Source organism: Piliocolobus tephrosceles, chromosome 13, assembly GCF_002776525.5.
Source record: "Piliocolobus tephrosceles isolate RC106 chromosome 13, ASM277652v3, whole genome shotgun sequence".
Classification (NCBI taxonomy): Eukaryota; Metazoa; Chordata; class Mammalia; order Primates; family Cercopithecidae; genus Piliocolobus; species Piliocolobus tephrosceles.
In genome coordinates, this window is record NC_045446.1 from 44,418,087 (window position 1) to 44,435,023 (window position 16,937).

The following is a 16,937-nucleotide window of genomic DNA, read 5'->3' on the forward strand; positions in this document are numbered from 1 at the left end:
GGAAAGAGAAAGCAGAGAAGTGTAGGCTTGTGTATACCAAGAATCCCAAAGGCTGGAGAATGGGCTCGGAGAACAGGCTCAAGTGGAGTCAGACCTGTTTTGCAGAGTTCTACTTTAACAGCTGGTTCCTACCTTCTTCCCTTGGCCACAGGGGCCTCATAAAGCATCTGCTTCTTAGAGACACCTTCTATGGGACTGGGGTAACCAAGGATGCTTTGGCTGCTCTCCCCCGTGAGTTCTTAGAGCTACATGCCCCCATAACTTACAGGAAACCGCAAGTATGTCTTAGTACATCTTAAATGAGCTCAGTGCATTCTCATTTTCATGCAACTACAGTGGAAACAGACTATTACCTTCACAACTGAAACCAATCCATCAATACAAATTCACTGGGTACAACGTGTTTATTGTGGTAGATTGATTACAGAAACAGCCCCTAGTGTTCACCCCTTTCTGTGCCATGTATGCTTTGCAATGTGACTTTGCAGCTCCTCCTTCAGTAGGTGGAATCTGTTTCCCAATCACAAGAATTTGGGCAGGTCACATGACTAGGTTTGGCCAAAAGAATGAAGACAAAAACTGGTGTCCTCTTTCAGAGTTTAGGCCTCAAAGGGCCTTGCACATTTCAACTCTCTTCCTTGGAACTCACCTACCACCAGAAGAATAGCTTAGGCCAGCCTGCTGGGGGATGAAAGATCATGTAGAGAAATCTGAGTTGTCTCATCTGAGGCCATTACAGATCAGCCAGCATGCAGTCAACGTGCCAGATGCCCTCAGACACTGGAGCAGGCCCAGCCGAGACCCCCTGAAGCTGGTGTACCTTAGCAAGACTGTCCCATCAGCCTTGGGTGTGTAAGAAATCATACATGGCTATGATTTGAAACCATTCATTTTGAGGGGCTGGGGAGATAGGGGTGAGTAAGGCACCTTTTTCACCAAACTTATCAAGGTGAGAGGGTCCAAAAAATGGTTCGCCCGCTCAAGTTTTATTATTAACTATTTCCTAGGCAGTAACAGGTTTGGAGATGTTCTGGGGGAGGCAAACACTATTTGTGTTGGAAGGTATCAGCCTGAAATGGTTCAAATTGTGGCTAAAAGAGCAAAAGCTTGGAGTCAGGTGACCTAGGTAAGAATCCTTGCCCTAGCACATATGTCCTATATGGAAAAGTCCCTCTTCCTCACAGGTATTCAATGGTTTTCACTCCGAGCCAGATGAATGTAACATAAGCCAATTAATTTAACATAAGCCAAATTAAGCCCCCTAAGAAGGTTCGTTACTGAAAGTCAGAGCCTCATTCATGCATGAACAACAGGACAGAATGAATGAGTCTCTAGTATACAGAAATAGTTAAAAAAAAAATAGGGCGCAGTTTCTTCCCTACAAGGTCGAAATTACTGGCTCTTCCTGGACTCTCTCCCTGGTTTTCCTTAATGAATACTGCCCCCTACAGCATGTCAGTGAAACAGATTTTTTTAAAAAATTGCATGAACATTTCTATCTGGCTCTTAAATCAGGGCAAGGAATGATCCAAGTGTTAAATGGTGGAAACCACATATACAACTTCTGACGAAGTAGTCACGATTTCTTCTGTGTGGCACCCATCCCTGACCGTGAACTCTCTGATGGCCTCCGAGCATGAACTTGGCAAGTTCAAGACAATTTAAGTGAAGTTAAGGGAAAAATCTTCCCAAGCATGTGAATGGAATAAAAGAAGTCATCACAAACGCAAACAGGCATATCCACATAAGATGCAGACTTTCCCAGCATACAAATGAATCCTAGAGTACAAGTAGCACCCTCAAAAATAAAGTGCATTTTTGGAATGAATGAATGCTTTTAAGGGAACCAATCCAAAGGTGGGGTTTTGGGAACTCTAATAAACTGTGGGGATATGTGTGAAATTACTGAGGTGGAGGAGACTCTTCCAGAATGAATCACACCAACTCTACCCTTGCCTGGGGTAATCAAATGCTAGATTTGCAAGCAATCTTAGAGAAAATCTATTCCAACTTACCTGCTATTATAAGAAACCTCACCTGTAGCATCCCTAGCAAGTGATGATGAAGCCTCTATTGAATACAGCTGGGGTCAGGATACTCCCTACTCTCAAGAGAGCCTATTCAACTGTGAGAAGACGAATGGAAAAAGTTCTTTTTACAATATACATATGGAGCCAAAGCTTGCCTCCCTGTAATTTTTTTTTTACTTCTACTCCCTATGGCCAGAGAGAGAAGGAAAAAGCTAGTTCAGGGTATAGATCTTCATTTGTGCAAGGGAACTGGTTTCGCTCCATAAAAATGTTTTCAAAAACATCTTTTATTTCCAACCATTGTGTGGGAGAATGGGGATCACGGGCACAACGGACCCCTGCAAACTTTGGCTATGGGTCTCACCCTGAAGAGGTTGTACCTAGTCCAGAGAATTAAATTTCTACCTAATCCAGAGAATTAAGTTCATTCCTAGTACCTGCCTTTTTTTTTTTTTTTTTTTATAAGAGCAGTCACTACAAAATGTAATGATACTGTTTGCGTTTGTTTACTGTCTCTTCCGTCAGACTTTAAGTTCCATGCAGGCAGAAATTATCTGGTTTTTCACTTTTGAATACTCAGTGGCTGGCATAATGCCTGGTACATAGAAGACATTCAATAAATAACCTCTGACACATGAATATATGAAGGACTGAGTTCCAAGTACATGAATGTATAATAAAGGAGAGAATCATTTATTCCACACTATACAGTCTGGTTTAGAATTATTTGCCTCCTAAAAATGGAATCAAATCTAGCATAACCTTTTTGCAGCAAAAATCAACTAGTGCCTTCAAAGATCCTTCTTCTTAGGGCTAAACCTGATCCTTGAATCCATCAGCTGGCTGCCTGCCCATGTGAGTGGGTGGATGGCTTTGTGAAGACCAATTTTAGCTCAGGCCTGCTGTCAGTTCCTCACCACTCAAGAGAAAGTTTTTCCACTAGGCCACATGAACTTGATCACACCCATACTGTGGGTTTTCTCCAGTTCACATACATTCTCCTAAACTGAGGAAACAAATGTGGGGAGGCCCTGTCTGGAAGAAAGCATTTAGACAGTCTGCAAGTCATTATCCTCCCAAGCACAGTGCCTGAGAATGCCAGGCTAGAAACTCTAGGAGACACACACAAAACCTGGGCAGTAGGGGGCAGCAGAGACTTACAGTCCTAGGCTGTCCTGGAGCCAAAGGACTTATTTTTCTTTAACTTTGCTTTTTCCAAGCTATGTAATTATAGCTTCCCCACTCCACATTTCAGAAGAATGCTGTGATTCTCCAACTCTGAAAAAGGAGAAGGGAGCATTAGATGTTAAGAGGCCTTCTTTATCTTTGCTCTTATGAAGGAAGCAGGCCAGGTCATTGATTTCCATCAGCAGTTGTTATCTGTGCATTGTCCACAAAGTTTGGGGAGCCTTGCCATCATAAGAACTAGCATAACCATTGCTAAGGAATCATTGTAGGAGCCCCTAGGACACTAAGAATGTGAACTGTGTCCCATGGGGCCTTGGCACCAACCACTATGTAGCATGACCATTCATCCACAGGGCGTGACACCTGCAAATGGCCCATGTGTCACTCTCACCACCAAGTAGATATACCATGACCATTGTCTCAAATATTCTCAGTGCAACCCCCTGACACCTTCATTAGGAGAAGATGGCTCCCTGGCACGTGGGCTACACACTAGTATCCTAACGAAATGCACACATTGATGGAATCACAAAGGCAAGCTGCAGCTAAGAAACAAGCACTTTATTTGTGAGAGTCACTGAAGCCTGAGGATGTCATGTCCTCGGCCCAGAGAGGCAGCCAAGTGCACATTCACAAGAAACTCCTCAGTAAGTAGTTGCAGCTACATGAGCTGCCAGGCTTTACTGTTCAGGGTCTCTCTCCTCATTCTGACCAGCACTCCATGCTTACACTTCACATGGTGAACAAGGGCTACATATGCTCACAGAAATGTTAACTTCATTTATCCCAAAATGTATGTATCTTCTTGTGCTGATGAACACTGTCAAATGCCTAAACTTGGAGGAAACAAACTTTTTAAAGAGGACCTTAAACTAAGGAATGACTAAACTAAGCCCTGACTGCAGACGAGACCTTGATAAAAAAAAAAAGAGTATAATGAGAGCACCCAGAAATGTAAATACTTCCCCCTCCCAATGATCCTTGAAATGAAATTGAATTCATGAATGTGTGATGCTTTCCACGTAACAGATGGAAGCAAGAGAAATGCTGAGATTTATCATCTGAAGATCGGATGAACATCAACCAGTCATTTTCTATTTCTGAGACAAGACTAATCAAATAGATCTTTCATCTTTCCAAATGATTTATTTTCTTTTTCTCTACTCCCTCTGTTACAAAAAGCCAGGTTTATTGTATTTCAGAGAAAGGATATATAGCAGAACCATACGTTCACACATTGGTTTTGAAATGTATCCATTTTTAGAGAAAAACAAACATGGTGACATTCTTCTTCTTCTCTGTGAAAAAAGGATGGCTTCGGCATTAAAGGTGATTAGTTTCACACATTAGAGGGATTTTTGTGTCTCCTCTTCTGAAGGCTCTTTTAAATTACACAGATCAAGAAAATGACTCCCAAAAGGGGAGAAAGAGACTGCACCAGATACAGTTTCTTTCACCTTGATGTTTGATTGTAATGCTTGAGGTTAAGGACAAAAGCTAGGGTGGAATAAGGGCAGTTGGGCACATCACTCAGGTCCCTCTCTAAGGCAGCTTTAATAGTGCTCGCCCTTCCTCTGAACAGGACAGTGCCCTCCTCCACATGAAGTACCACCAAGCTCTGCAAGTGCCAAGGAGACAAAGAGCCAAAAGGTGATTCTCCAGCTAGGGAAAGGTGAGCCAACTTCTCCCTCAGAGCCACCTCCTTGTCTTGTATTCCCTCTGCTCCCTTATTTAGACCCCAAAGGGACACTTTCTTTTTAATCTCTCCAGTCTAAAGAAGAATATATTAGCTCAGCAGAAACAAGACAGCAATGAAAATGTAAAAATCAAAAATGCAAGAAAGAACTTTGCTAAAGGTTAGTGAGGCAATAGCACAAAGCCAAAAGAAAATAAGACCTATGCAAGTAGCTAAGTCTAACCAGTATATGTTGCTGGCTCTGAGAATAAATTTAAATATGTATATGATAAAATGTATACATATATTTAAATGATTCCCCATTTATTCATCTCCTGCTATGTGCTAGGCCTTTGTCTGGGTGTCTTACTATATTACCTCCATTCCCCATAACAATGTACTACAAAGTAGTTGCTGAGAGTTAAAGGGCAATGAAAAGGGAGTGTTCTCTTTTCTCGCTCTGTTGCCTAGGATGGAGTGCAGTGGTATGATGTCGGCTCACTGCAACCTCTGCTTCCTGGGTTCAAGCAATTCTCCTGCCTCAGCCTCCTGAGTAACTGGGACCACAGGTGTGTGCCACCACGCCCAGCTAATTTTTGTATTTTTAGTAGAGACAGGGTTTTGCTGTGCTCCCTAGGATGGTCTCAAACTCCTGATCTCAAGTAATCCTCCTGCCTCAGCCTCCCAAAGTGCTGGGATCACAGGTGTGAGTCATCATGCCCGGCCGGTGGGGTTCTCTTCTAAAGGTAACCAAGAAGTCCGGCTAAAACTAGGGTTCTCAAGCTCCAGTGCCTTAAGATCTCATGGGTGTGAAACGTAAACTTCTAGGCTCTTATTCAAATATATGAATTAGAAGGACTCAATTTGTAATGCCTGGGGATTTGTCTTTTTAGCAATTACCTCAAGGGATGATGAGATGGACCATGAATCACACCTTGAGAGACAACAGTCTAGAGTTTTAACTGGGTTATGCAAAAAATGAGAAAGAATGCTTCACATCTAACTTTCTCCCATCATTAGGACTATAGAAGCCTGTTGCCACTTCAAAGATAAATCAACTGAATCTCAGAGGTGAGATAACTTCCTGTTGGAAAAGGATTAACAAAACCTTTTCCTCTTTTAGATGAGAATTTGACCTTGGGTTAACCTGCTAACTGTTGCCCTGGAAATGTGATAAAGATAGAATGCCCATTACTAAGCAACATTGCTTATGGTAAAAATGATACATCTGGATGGGAAAAACCATAAATGAGGTATAAATACTTCTTGGGGACACCATCATTTTGAGTTTCTCTGAGTTCTATGACAATTGATTGGGCCTAATCCTTGTAGGAACCCTAGAATTTATACTTATGGGGCTGTTACATACTCCCTTGGGGTACGTGACTTTGAAGCTGGACGGACTTGTGCACCTGCCCTATTCAAGTATTATTCCCTCACACCTGAGCTGTTACCTGGGGGTGAAGGGGTACAGCACTAGAATCGTGCTAAGCACGGCCTGTGATGGTCTTTTGAGGGTCATCCTGAGCAGATGCATTGGTGACCATGACATTTGCCCAGAGCCATACTTCTGGGAAGCGGCAGAGCCAATACTCCAACGCAGTGATCTGCCTTCACAGTACTTGCTTTCTCTTTGATTGCAAGTCCCCAAAACTCCTCTCCTGAGAAAACTGAACACTGGCCCCAAGACCTTGGTATAATTTCTTGTTTATTCCTCCAGTGATCTGTGAAGTCCCTAAATTTGGCAGCATCTAATCCATCCTGCCTACTTAGCCTCAACAGGTGGTCTCACTGGTCATTGAGTTCCATTCCAGGCAATATCCCAGAGAATTCTTTAAATTCAATGATGCCACCTTGGTTCACACCTCTAGGTTGGCTTTCTAAGCCCTTTGACAACTATGGGTTCTACCTAGAAGGTCATAAGAACATCACAGCTGATTCCCAAAAAGAGATGGCTGTCACCCTCTCTAACCAACCAACACCTAAGCTCTCCCTGGCCTGGGATAATAGCTCCAGCAATGACAAAGGTCTCTTGATGACCAAGGGAGGCCCTAACCCATCACAGAAATGATCTTGCAGAAGTTTACGCTCTATGGGCCCTCCATAGAATATAAGTTGAATAACACAGTGAACCCAACATATTTGCTGTCAGATTAACACCCAGATCAGGAAGTGTAGGATGAGTCATTCCTTCCCAAACTTCTTTTCTTTTTCTCTAAGCAAAAATTTTGAAATGGAAATCAATACAAATGATATCACTTCTCGGGAGTCCTCCCTGAGTCTTCCTGGTTATGTTCATCTTTTTCCTCACAACTTTGAGCATCTCTCTATTATAGAACATGTGAGCGTCATTCCACCCTAAGACTGTGACTCCCTGGGAAGCAGAGTCTGTGTCTCAATTCTGCCTGTCACGACAACCGGTCCAGTGCTGGACAGATAGTAAGTGCTCTATAAATGATGATGAAATGAACAAATGAAGAAAGTAACCTGAAACAGGCCACTCCAACCGTATTTTTGTCTGCATGACTTGGACGACTGAATTAATTTCATCTAGGCTAACCTGCAATTTTATGTCAGAATCCTGGTTAATAGCAGGACGTGGGCAACTTTTCCATGGTTACATCTCCTAATCACTAGCTCAGATAAATAACTTGGTTTGCCAACCATAAAGTGACATGTTTATAGAGATTCTAAATCAATGGCCCCAAACTTACTCAGACATGACATAGTGCTGAAGGTTATAAAACTCTGTCTCGAGCTATGTCTGGCTCTTTTCTTCTGCTCATGACAAGGAGTGAACAAAGAGGAAGGGAGTGACACGGAACGAAGACCAGAGGAGGAAACCCACCAGAAAGAACGGATGGCGCTCCCATCAGATGAGGCGCAATAGCCAGTGCCAACTAAAGAATTCATTCACACCTCACAGTGGTTCAGTGATGGAGGACCTCAGACTCACAGAGGGGAAACTGAGGCTGGAGAAGTATCTTGAGAGTAGAAAGTTTGATCTCAAACTCAAGTGCTTTTTGTACTATGTTAAGGCAACTGGTTGTCAAAGCAGTGTCAGTAAACAAGGCCAATTTTTATCAAATGGTCTGGTTATTTCAGCTTTTTAAAATAATTTGCCTCATTTCAAAACAATGAAAGATTTTTTTGCCGAAGACAGTGATAAAAGTGCTATCAAGTAGGTAGAGAAAGTAGCCCTCTCATATCTTGTTGATGGGAATATAAATAGGTATAATCTTTTGGGAGCAAAATTTGGAAGTATTAAGGAAACTATGTAATGTGCATACCCTTTGATATAGCAATTCCACTGAAATGGTTATGTACATGTAAAAAAAAAACATACAAGGATATTAATATTTTAAACATCAAAAAATTGGAAACAACATAAATGAAAGTGATTAAACAATATTGTGGTAAATCCATACAATGGAAAATTACGTGACTATTAGGAATAAAGAATGACCTATATGCACAGACGAGAAAGGCTGTCCATGACTTGGTGATTTCACTTAAAAGATTTTGAAAGTAATATCAATGTTTGTATGGGTACAGAGCTTCTGAAGAATAATTACTTATAAAGCACTTTAGAATACTCTTTGGAAAATAATAAACACTAAGAAAATTTCATCTATCAAAATGTGATCATACGTGCATAAAAATATGGAATACTATAAAGAAAGTGATAAACAGTGGCTGATCTAGGAGGTGGGGCTATGTAGGGTTGTCTTTTAAGACATTTCTATGTTGTTTGAATATTTTCCCATTATTTTTGTAATGAAAATAAAGATGTGCTTTCTGTAAAACGAAGAAAACCATATTATTCAGAAGAGAGTATCCTCTATATGCACATAAGTCAGTCTAGGAATACCAAATGTTTCAAATTCATAAGATGGACCAAACACTTTAGAAATGTACTAGATCCCAGGCAGTGTTAATTCATTCAAAGGATGTGAGAGGAAAGGAAGAGAAAACAGATAATATCACAAATATTTTAAAAGACAGCTATTTCTTTGTCCCTGAAAATCTGTGATTCTGGTCTGGAGCCCTAGGGCCACATGGAGTCAACAGAAGTGAGTAGTCTTCCTGCGTCCTGACCATCTCTGGACACTGACTTTTCACTGGCAAATCTGCTCACATGTACCACAGGTCAGGCACAGATGTGGCTCATTGCTGCTTGCAGGAGAGAGGAGAGGAAATCAAAGGCAAATCTAACCATGATGGCAATGATGATGCAACAAACAACTTGCAGGTTTTCCTAAAAGCTCTGCAGACTTTCCTTCAAACCTCACAGGCAAAATGTGAGATCAGTCTTTGGGAAAACCAGTAGGTTATGTTGCTGTCCAGGAATATTTTTGTCTTTTACACATCAACTGTGTACTTGGCCACCACCTTATGGAACAAGTGAATGAATTTCATGTGAGTCTCTAGGCCTTTTCTAGCTAAGAAGTATTATATATTATCTCTTTTCTTCAGCTGCACATCTCAGAGGGTTGTTCTGTGTAACCAGAACTAAATTCAGTGATGATGGCAGGAGGGGGCATGATTTTAAGATAAATCCTTTAGGATTTCCCTACAAAGTATAAAGTGCTCTACGGGTTTTGAAAAGTTGCCTGTTACAATTTTTAATTCCTCTTAATATTTTTTAAAAATTGGGACTAAATGTTGAAATATTTTTGTCACTTATTGACAGAATAATGAATTTCTAATTGAAGTTACTGATGTCATTAGAACAATTCCTCAGAGTGAAATTCTTAGGTCAATGGGGTCACACATGAAAGTCTATGAATTGCAGGTTATAACATGGATGACCCTTGGGGACATTATGCTAAGTGAAATATGCCCATTATTTATATTATTCCATATTTTTATGCATCTACTATCATATTTTGAAGATAAAATTTTCTCAGTGTTTATTATTTTCCAAGCAGTATTCTAAAGTGCTTTATAAGTAATTATTTAATTCTTCAAAAGCTCTGTCCCGTACACAAAAAGACAAATGCTGTGTGATTTCATTTTCATGAGATATCTAGAGTTCTCACTCATAGAAACAGAAAGTGGTTGCCAGGGGCTGCTGGTGGGAGGTGGTGATGGACAGTTACTGTTTAACGGGTACTGAGTTTCAATTTTGCAAGATGAAAAGGTTCCAGGCATCGGCTGTATCATAATGTGAATATACTTAACATTATTGATTAAAATGGTTAAGAGGGTTAATTTTATGTTATAGGTATTTTGCCACTACTTTCTGAAAAAGTAGTCTATGAATCGGCTCACCTGAGAGTGCAATGCCAGAACCGGAGCCAGTCAGGGTCTGACTCACAGGAAGGATGAAGGAGCAGGGGTGATGGGATTACAGCACGGATTTTACCTCACCTGAAAACAGTCCACACCTCAACTACAGCACCCACCACAACAAACTGTGGTTCATCTGATCACAGGAGTATCCCTCCCCGAGGCGGAACTTCTTAAGGTGAAGGACAAGAGGTAACCTCATCCAGGTACCTGCTACCTCTTATCCAGGTAGTTATTTCACTCTGCATGTGGGCTGCCTACCTCAGGAGCTGCAATCAACAGGTCAGGTTCAAGGGAGAACACAGAAACCAAGGAAAAAGGTGAAGGAAATGCAGCAGTTTCTGAAAGTAAACTTCCACTGCCTTTTTACCTCAGGATGGTTGAAAAAGTTAGTATAAAAAAAAAACCTGGGACAGCCCAGGGTAGGGGAGAGAATAAATGCACCCGGCTACAGACTGGGACCACCATCAGTTGTTTTTATCATTGTGAATCCTCACAGGAGTTTTCCAGTGTCACAGCTCACATAACACTGGCACATGTACCACCCCACCTTATCCTCATCACAGACCTCCCCAAGGACAGGACGAAGCCAGAGTTTGAATCCCCGAGTGGAACCTGGATACAATTCCAGTGCTTAGTTACCAGTGAGGGCAAGTTACTTAATCTCTATTAACCTCATTCTCTCTGCCTGTAAAACTGAGTTAACAGTATTTACTTCACAGAACATTTGTAAAGATCAGGTACCATACTGAAAATCAGACCAGGCACAGTGGCTCACACCTGCAATCTCAGCACTTTGGCAGGCCAAGGCGGGCAGATCACTTGAGGTCAGGAGTTAGAGACCAGCCTGGCCAATATGGTGAAACCCTATCTCTACTAAAAATACAAATATTAGCAGGGTGTGGTGTTGCACACTTGTAATCCCAGCCACTTGGGAGGCTGAGCTAACACTGTGCCATTGCACCCCAGCCTGATTGACAGAGTGAGACTCCATCTCAAAAAAAAAAAAAAAAGAAAAAGAAAATCAAAGTTCCCGGCATATAATATGCACTTAATAAATAAGCATGATGGCCGGGCACAGTGGCTCATGCCTGTAATCCCAACACATTGGGAGGCAGAGACGGGTGGATCACCTGAGGTCGGGAGTTCAAGACCAGCCTGACCAACATGGTGAAACCTCATCTCTACTAAAAAGACAAAATTAGCCAGGCGTGGTGGCACACACCTGTAATCCCAGCTACTAGGGAAGGCTGAGGCAGGTGAATCGCTTGAACCCGGGAGGCGGAGGTTGTGGTGAGCTGAGATCACACCACTGCACTCCAGCCTGGGTAACAAGAGCAAAACTCCATCTCTAAATAAATAAATAAGTATGACTTCCCTTTCTTTCTGCTGACACTAAAGTCTTTCCCTGGGGCACTGCCTCTACTAGAATTTGCACCATGGTCCTTTAAGGGGCCTTGTTCTCAGGCTGCTCAGAGCAGATGTGGGAGACTTTGCCCAGGGCAGTGGCAGGTCAGTCGCTGTCCTAGCATTGGTGGGCACACGCGTAGGCGGCCGTAGAACACAGTATCCTTCTACACCTGTTCCATCCACTAGGAACTTTTAGCTTTATTTTCTCAATTTTTTGAACTTGGGTCTCACATCCATCTTTCAGACTCTTTTATGATAGCTTCTTCCCAAATGAGCATGGGGCAAGGGCAGATCGGCCCACGAGGAGAGGCCCAGCACAGGCTTTCCCTAACACCCTCTCAACTTTCTCCTCATGTGCCGGCCAACCAGCCCTCAACAGGCAAAGCTTCAAGCATTTGCTTCCCAATTCCAGGGAAAGCACGGTATTAATCATGGTTCTGAAATCGAAGTGCCTGGGTTCAAATCCAACTCCAACTCTCACTATCTCTGATATGACTTCAGCAAGTACTTAACCTTTCTTTGCTTTAGTTTCATCTTTTGTAAAATAGGGATAAAATAAGACACATGGTAGGTACTCATAAAGTAGCTTTTACACATCAATGTGAAAACACAAACCTTTCTATTACATACATACACATACATACATAAATACATACATATATAAAATGCATTGTGAAAGTTCTAGATGGATATATATAGAATGGTATATATTTGTACTCTAAGGAAAATAGACAGGAGAACTTTTATCTGATACCTGTACCATTTTACAAGCATATATTATTTTTGTAATCTAAGCACACTTAAAAAACACACGGGTATGGTGAAGAAAAGGAAAGTGGGAGATAAGAGGGGAAGGAAGGGGGAAAGGAGAGAGAGAAGAAGAGTAAAAATGGTTGCTTGAGGCAGAAACTAAGGGCTGGATGACAAAGTTTTGATGGGTTAAGACATCCTGGTGATAGCGTTAGTGCCATTTGCAGAGTTCCCAGTGCCTTGGCTGGGAAACCTTTTTCCATACACATCTGTCAGCCCTCTTCACATTTCCTTCATATATGGGGAGGAAAAGATATAGTGATTAGCAAACACTTGGGGGAACTCAGTTCCACTGAATCAAGTGACCTTGAGTTAGAGGAGAAAATGGCGGCGGTTCCCAGCTCATTCACAGTAGGAGGGCTGCCCACGCTCCTGGGACACTTTAGGGAGTGAAGGGCAGCTTTCCTGGACCTCAGGGAAATCGAGAAACACCATCCAGACAGCCCTAAGAATCTTCTACACCACCAGGTAGGAAATGCTTCCAGGAGACCTGGACATATTTCCTAAAGATGTCTAGTCTAGACTACTTTGCCTAGAAGGAATGAAGGAAGGCTCTACCTCTTTTTGAATAATCTTTGAAACTACCTCAGTTTCTCCAATGTCTCAAGAGATAGAGGCTGAAATAAGCAAAGGTTTGTTTTACTACCTTCTGGGCAGGACCCCCATGGGACTATTCACTATTTTTCTCCATCCTAAAAACTCAGTACTGTGTATAGTAAAAAAATCCATACCCTTTTATGGCAAAAGTTACATCATCACAACTCCTAGAGCGATGCTGTCCACTCCTTATATGTAGCCAAGATCTTCAATGAGCCAATCCACATTCCTGACTTTTTCAAAGGGTGAAAAATCTCTTGTTCCTAACTCCCCTCACATTATTTCTGACAGATAAAAAAGTTTATCATAGTTCACAAAGTGCATGCTCCAAGAAGCTACTTAATATATAAAACATATTCCATGAAAATGTATTTTCAAATTCCAAATGCTACATCGCTTCTATCCATAGCCAAGTGTTTATGGGGCCCCACCCAAACAAAGATAGCAAATTATTGTTGCTAGTGACTATAATAATATTTCCCCCACTTTATTAATACCTCTGGCTAATAAAGTTCCTGCCTGCCAAATACGTCCTTGTAACCCATTCTCACCACAAATGCAACCCCCCCGCACGACCCAACCTAATTCACCCAAAGGAACTAGGTAGACGTGCTCTGAAGGAAAATGCCAAAAAGGCTCCTCAAGAAGGTGACTCACCTTTCTCGTGGCTGCTTGGCGGTGGGGGCGGGGAGGTGACTGGTTTGGATTTATCATAGTTGTTAAAGCTCTGGCTGCGACGGTTGTTAGCAGTAGTTGACCCTCCACGTGTTTTGGCCTCGCTGCCTGCAGCGGATACCCTCGCGGTAGGACCTGGAAGTCTAAAATGCAAAAGCAACAGGATTATGCATTCAGTCTCAGGAGGGTAACAGTGTGTGGGAAGAAGGAACTGCAACCATGCAAGAGGTAAAATAAACTATCCAAGACATTGTGTGGAGGTTTACCAGTCACAGAATTTGGTGGAACCATTACAAACATGTGGGCAAGTAATGATCCCAGCAAAGTCCAATGGCAAAATGTGAAGTTTTCCTTTGAGCAGAGAGAAAAATTTTGATGAAGAAATATGTTTGTGGATTAAAAATACAAAGTTCAACATGGCAAAATCCCATCTCTGCTAAAAACGCAAAAATTATCCAGGCATGCTGGTGGGCACCTGTAATCCCAGCTACTTGGGAAGCTGAAGCAGGAGAATTGCTTGAACCTGGGAGGCGGAGTTTGCAGTGAGCTAAGATTGTGCCACTGCACTCCAGCCTGGGTGAGTGAGACCCCGACTCAAAACAAAACAAAAAACCAACCAACCAAACAAACAAACAAACAAAAAGTTTACTTTTTTCCTCCCCGAGATAAGTATTTTTACTTTTTAATAGGGTCAAGTCAGTCATTTCTAATTCTATCAAACATGGAACATAAAGGCCTCAGAGGATTCTAAACTGATAACCTTGGTGTGCATCTCTTCTGATAGGTATAAAACTGTTTGCCATAATCTGGGGTTGTAAGTATCAAGAAAAGGACAATTTATAATGGTGAGAAGGTGAATTACTACTACTCAGAACCCAACATATTTGCAATGAAAACTTAAGGTTGGTTGGAAACACTTGCCCACAAATACATTTCCCTTCAACACCTGATGAACTGTCTCCACAGGCATTATTTTGAGGCTGAAGTACAACTTATCTGCACAGTAGATGGAAAACATCACACATTTTTCCTGTAAAACTGGTAGGAATTTGTTAGCCTAAAGACAAACACACAACATTCTCCCTTTAAATAAAACACCTCATTCTGGGTGGTTTGGGAAATAAAGTCACCATCCATAATGTGTCTAAAGATATTATGGCCCATTCACCAAGGAGTTAATGGTAAGACTCCTCAAATCAGAATTTTGGTCCAGGGAATTACTAAGCAGGCTGTTTCCAATAATTAAAGTTGAAAGATGAATAAATGATGAAATGTTTAGTTATATCTTTCAGCTGAAATCTACTTAGCTGTGTTTAAAAGCCACTGGAACCTCAACTGACTAGCATTAGATCTAGTGATAAGTCTGAATTTTCAAGTCATAAACTTTCAGCCTTCTCTTTCCATGCAAATCTGTAAGCACCAAAGAAGTCTACAGTCTGGAAGCATTTTAGATATAAGCAGGCAATCACTTTAAACTTTTTCTTGTTGGCTGGGCAAGAAAGATGGTTGTGGAGTAAACAGAGAACACGAGCTGGTGTGAGGGGACTGTAAAATTTATATAGTTAAAAAGAAGCTGGCCCAATTCCCTGACTGGGAGCTGGGAGAGAAGGAAGGGGGTTAGCTCTTCCCCCCAACATGTTGCAGTGAGAATTACTTCCCACTGCACTGCAAGGATTTGTCCCTTACTTAATTTACCCCATCTTGTTTGGAGAGGACATTCACTCCACAAAGACAGGCACAGAATGGAGTACAAAATACCAGCAGTGCCAGTGCCTGTGTTTGGGGACCAGATGTGGCTAGCACATCTGGCAAAGGCGGTCCAGCAGTGGGATCTTAGTACCTCTTGGTTCTGCCTCCAATGCAAACAATGTTCTGCAAGTCCTTCAAGTCAGTGCTATCTGATTACTCACATGCAATAGAAGAGCTTCTGCAGGTGAAGATCTGGACCTCCCTTGGGCTGGACTTTTTAAACCAGACATAGTCTTCGGGAATCATTATGCCCACAGATAGGCCTAGAAAAGGATTATGGACTTGTTCCAAGATGATGTCACAGCAATGGTATTAAGTGGTGTAGGAGAATGCAGGTCACAGTATTCTACCAAAGTGTGGAATTTGCAAAGGGCAGGGAAGCAAAAAGCAATGAAGTGGGGAAAGATGCATTCCTTTCAGAGTTGCTGGAGAGCCCCCACTGTGCTGACCCTAGGCTGAACCACAGCAGATTTTGAGGACAGGATAGAGGGAAACAATCAAAGCATAGGATGGGAAAGATACAACCTCGAATCAGGTAGACAGTCTGGTCCTCTGTGAGGCAGCATGGTGTAATGGATAGAATACAGGTGTTTGCCATACACAAGACCCTGGAGCAGTCTCATAACTTCTCTGAGATTCATATTCCTTACCTGTAACTTTAGAATAATGATGAATAATGACTTACAGTTACACCCAATAGTTAACAATTATACCATTGGGTACAGCTGTAAATCTGAAATGGCTTAATGTCTGGCCACAGTATGGTAGTTTCCTTTCTCGTCTTCTCCACTGAACACAGGTTCATGAAGGGATTGGACACTGGCATAAAAGAAACATGCTATGGCACCAGAAATAACTGGATAAATCAAGAAGAAAACAGATGAGTCTAGGTTAAAGTATCAGAGAGAACTGGACAAAAATCAATATACAAGAGTCTGAGATGAACATTTTCAAAGAGGCAAGATAGGCTTTGGCAAGCAGGGCTCATCATCTCCCTAGGAACATTCCAGAAGAGAAACTACTCAATCCAAATATCTGTGGCTGACTGAGATCTTACACTTGGGGTATCTGTGGGCTCCACTCTCTGGAATGAAACATCCCTGGTTGTGGACTAAGACAGTTCTGGGTCTCCCTTGAGTTGTCATGGTGAGATTCTTTTCACTGAGTCAGTGGCTAGCTGCTCTTTTGATGGGAGCAGCACATCGTTCAAATGGGTGCAGCACTGTGCCAAGCCTTCTGGAACATGGAGAAGGAGTTCTTGAGGACTGTGAGGACAGCTGACATGGCAAATACAGCCATCAAAAGCCACCACAAAGCTCAAGCCAGCTCCTGTCCACCCCTGACCACTATCGCCTCCACACCTTAGACAGGACGGCTCCCTGAACTTCATCAAATCAGAAAACTGGATGGAGATCATGTACTTTTTCCCACCATTCAGAGAGAATCTATGTTAACTCTGTAGTTTAACACTTAGGTTCTGTTGTAAATGGGCTCAGATCATTGCTTGCTCC

General features: G+C 42.0%; 1 protein-coding gene across 4 annotated transcripts in view; it reads right to left on the reverse strand.

Annotated features, from left to right (window-relative positions):
- Positions 1–16,937, reverse strand: part of NAV2 (neuron navigator 2) — a 771,558-nt gene that overhangs the window by 223,647 nt on the left and 530,974 nt on the right. For all 4 annotated transcript variants that reach the window (XM_023191516.1, XM_023191514.2, XM_023191515.2 and 1 more), the window contains one exon: positions 13,660–13,820. In XM_023191516.1, the coding sequence (XP_023047284.1) occupies positions 13,660–13,820 (161 nt within the window). The remainder of the gene's footprint in view (positions 1–13,659; positions 13,821–16,937) is intronic.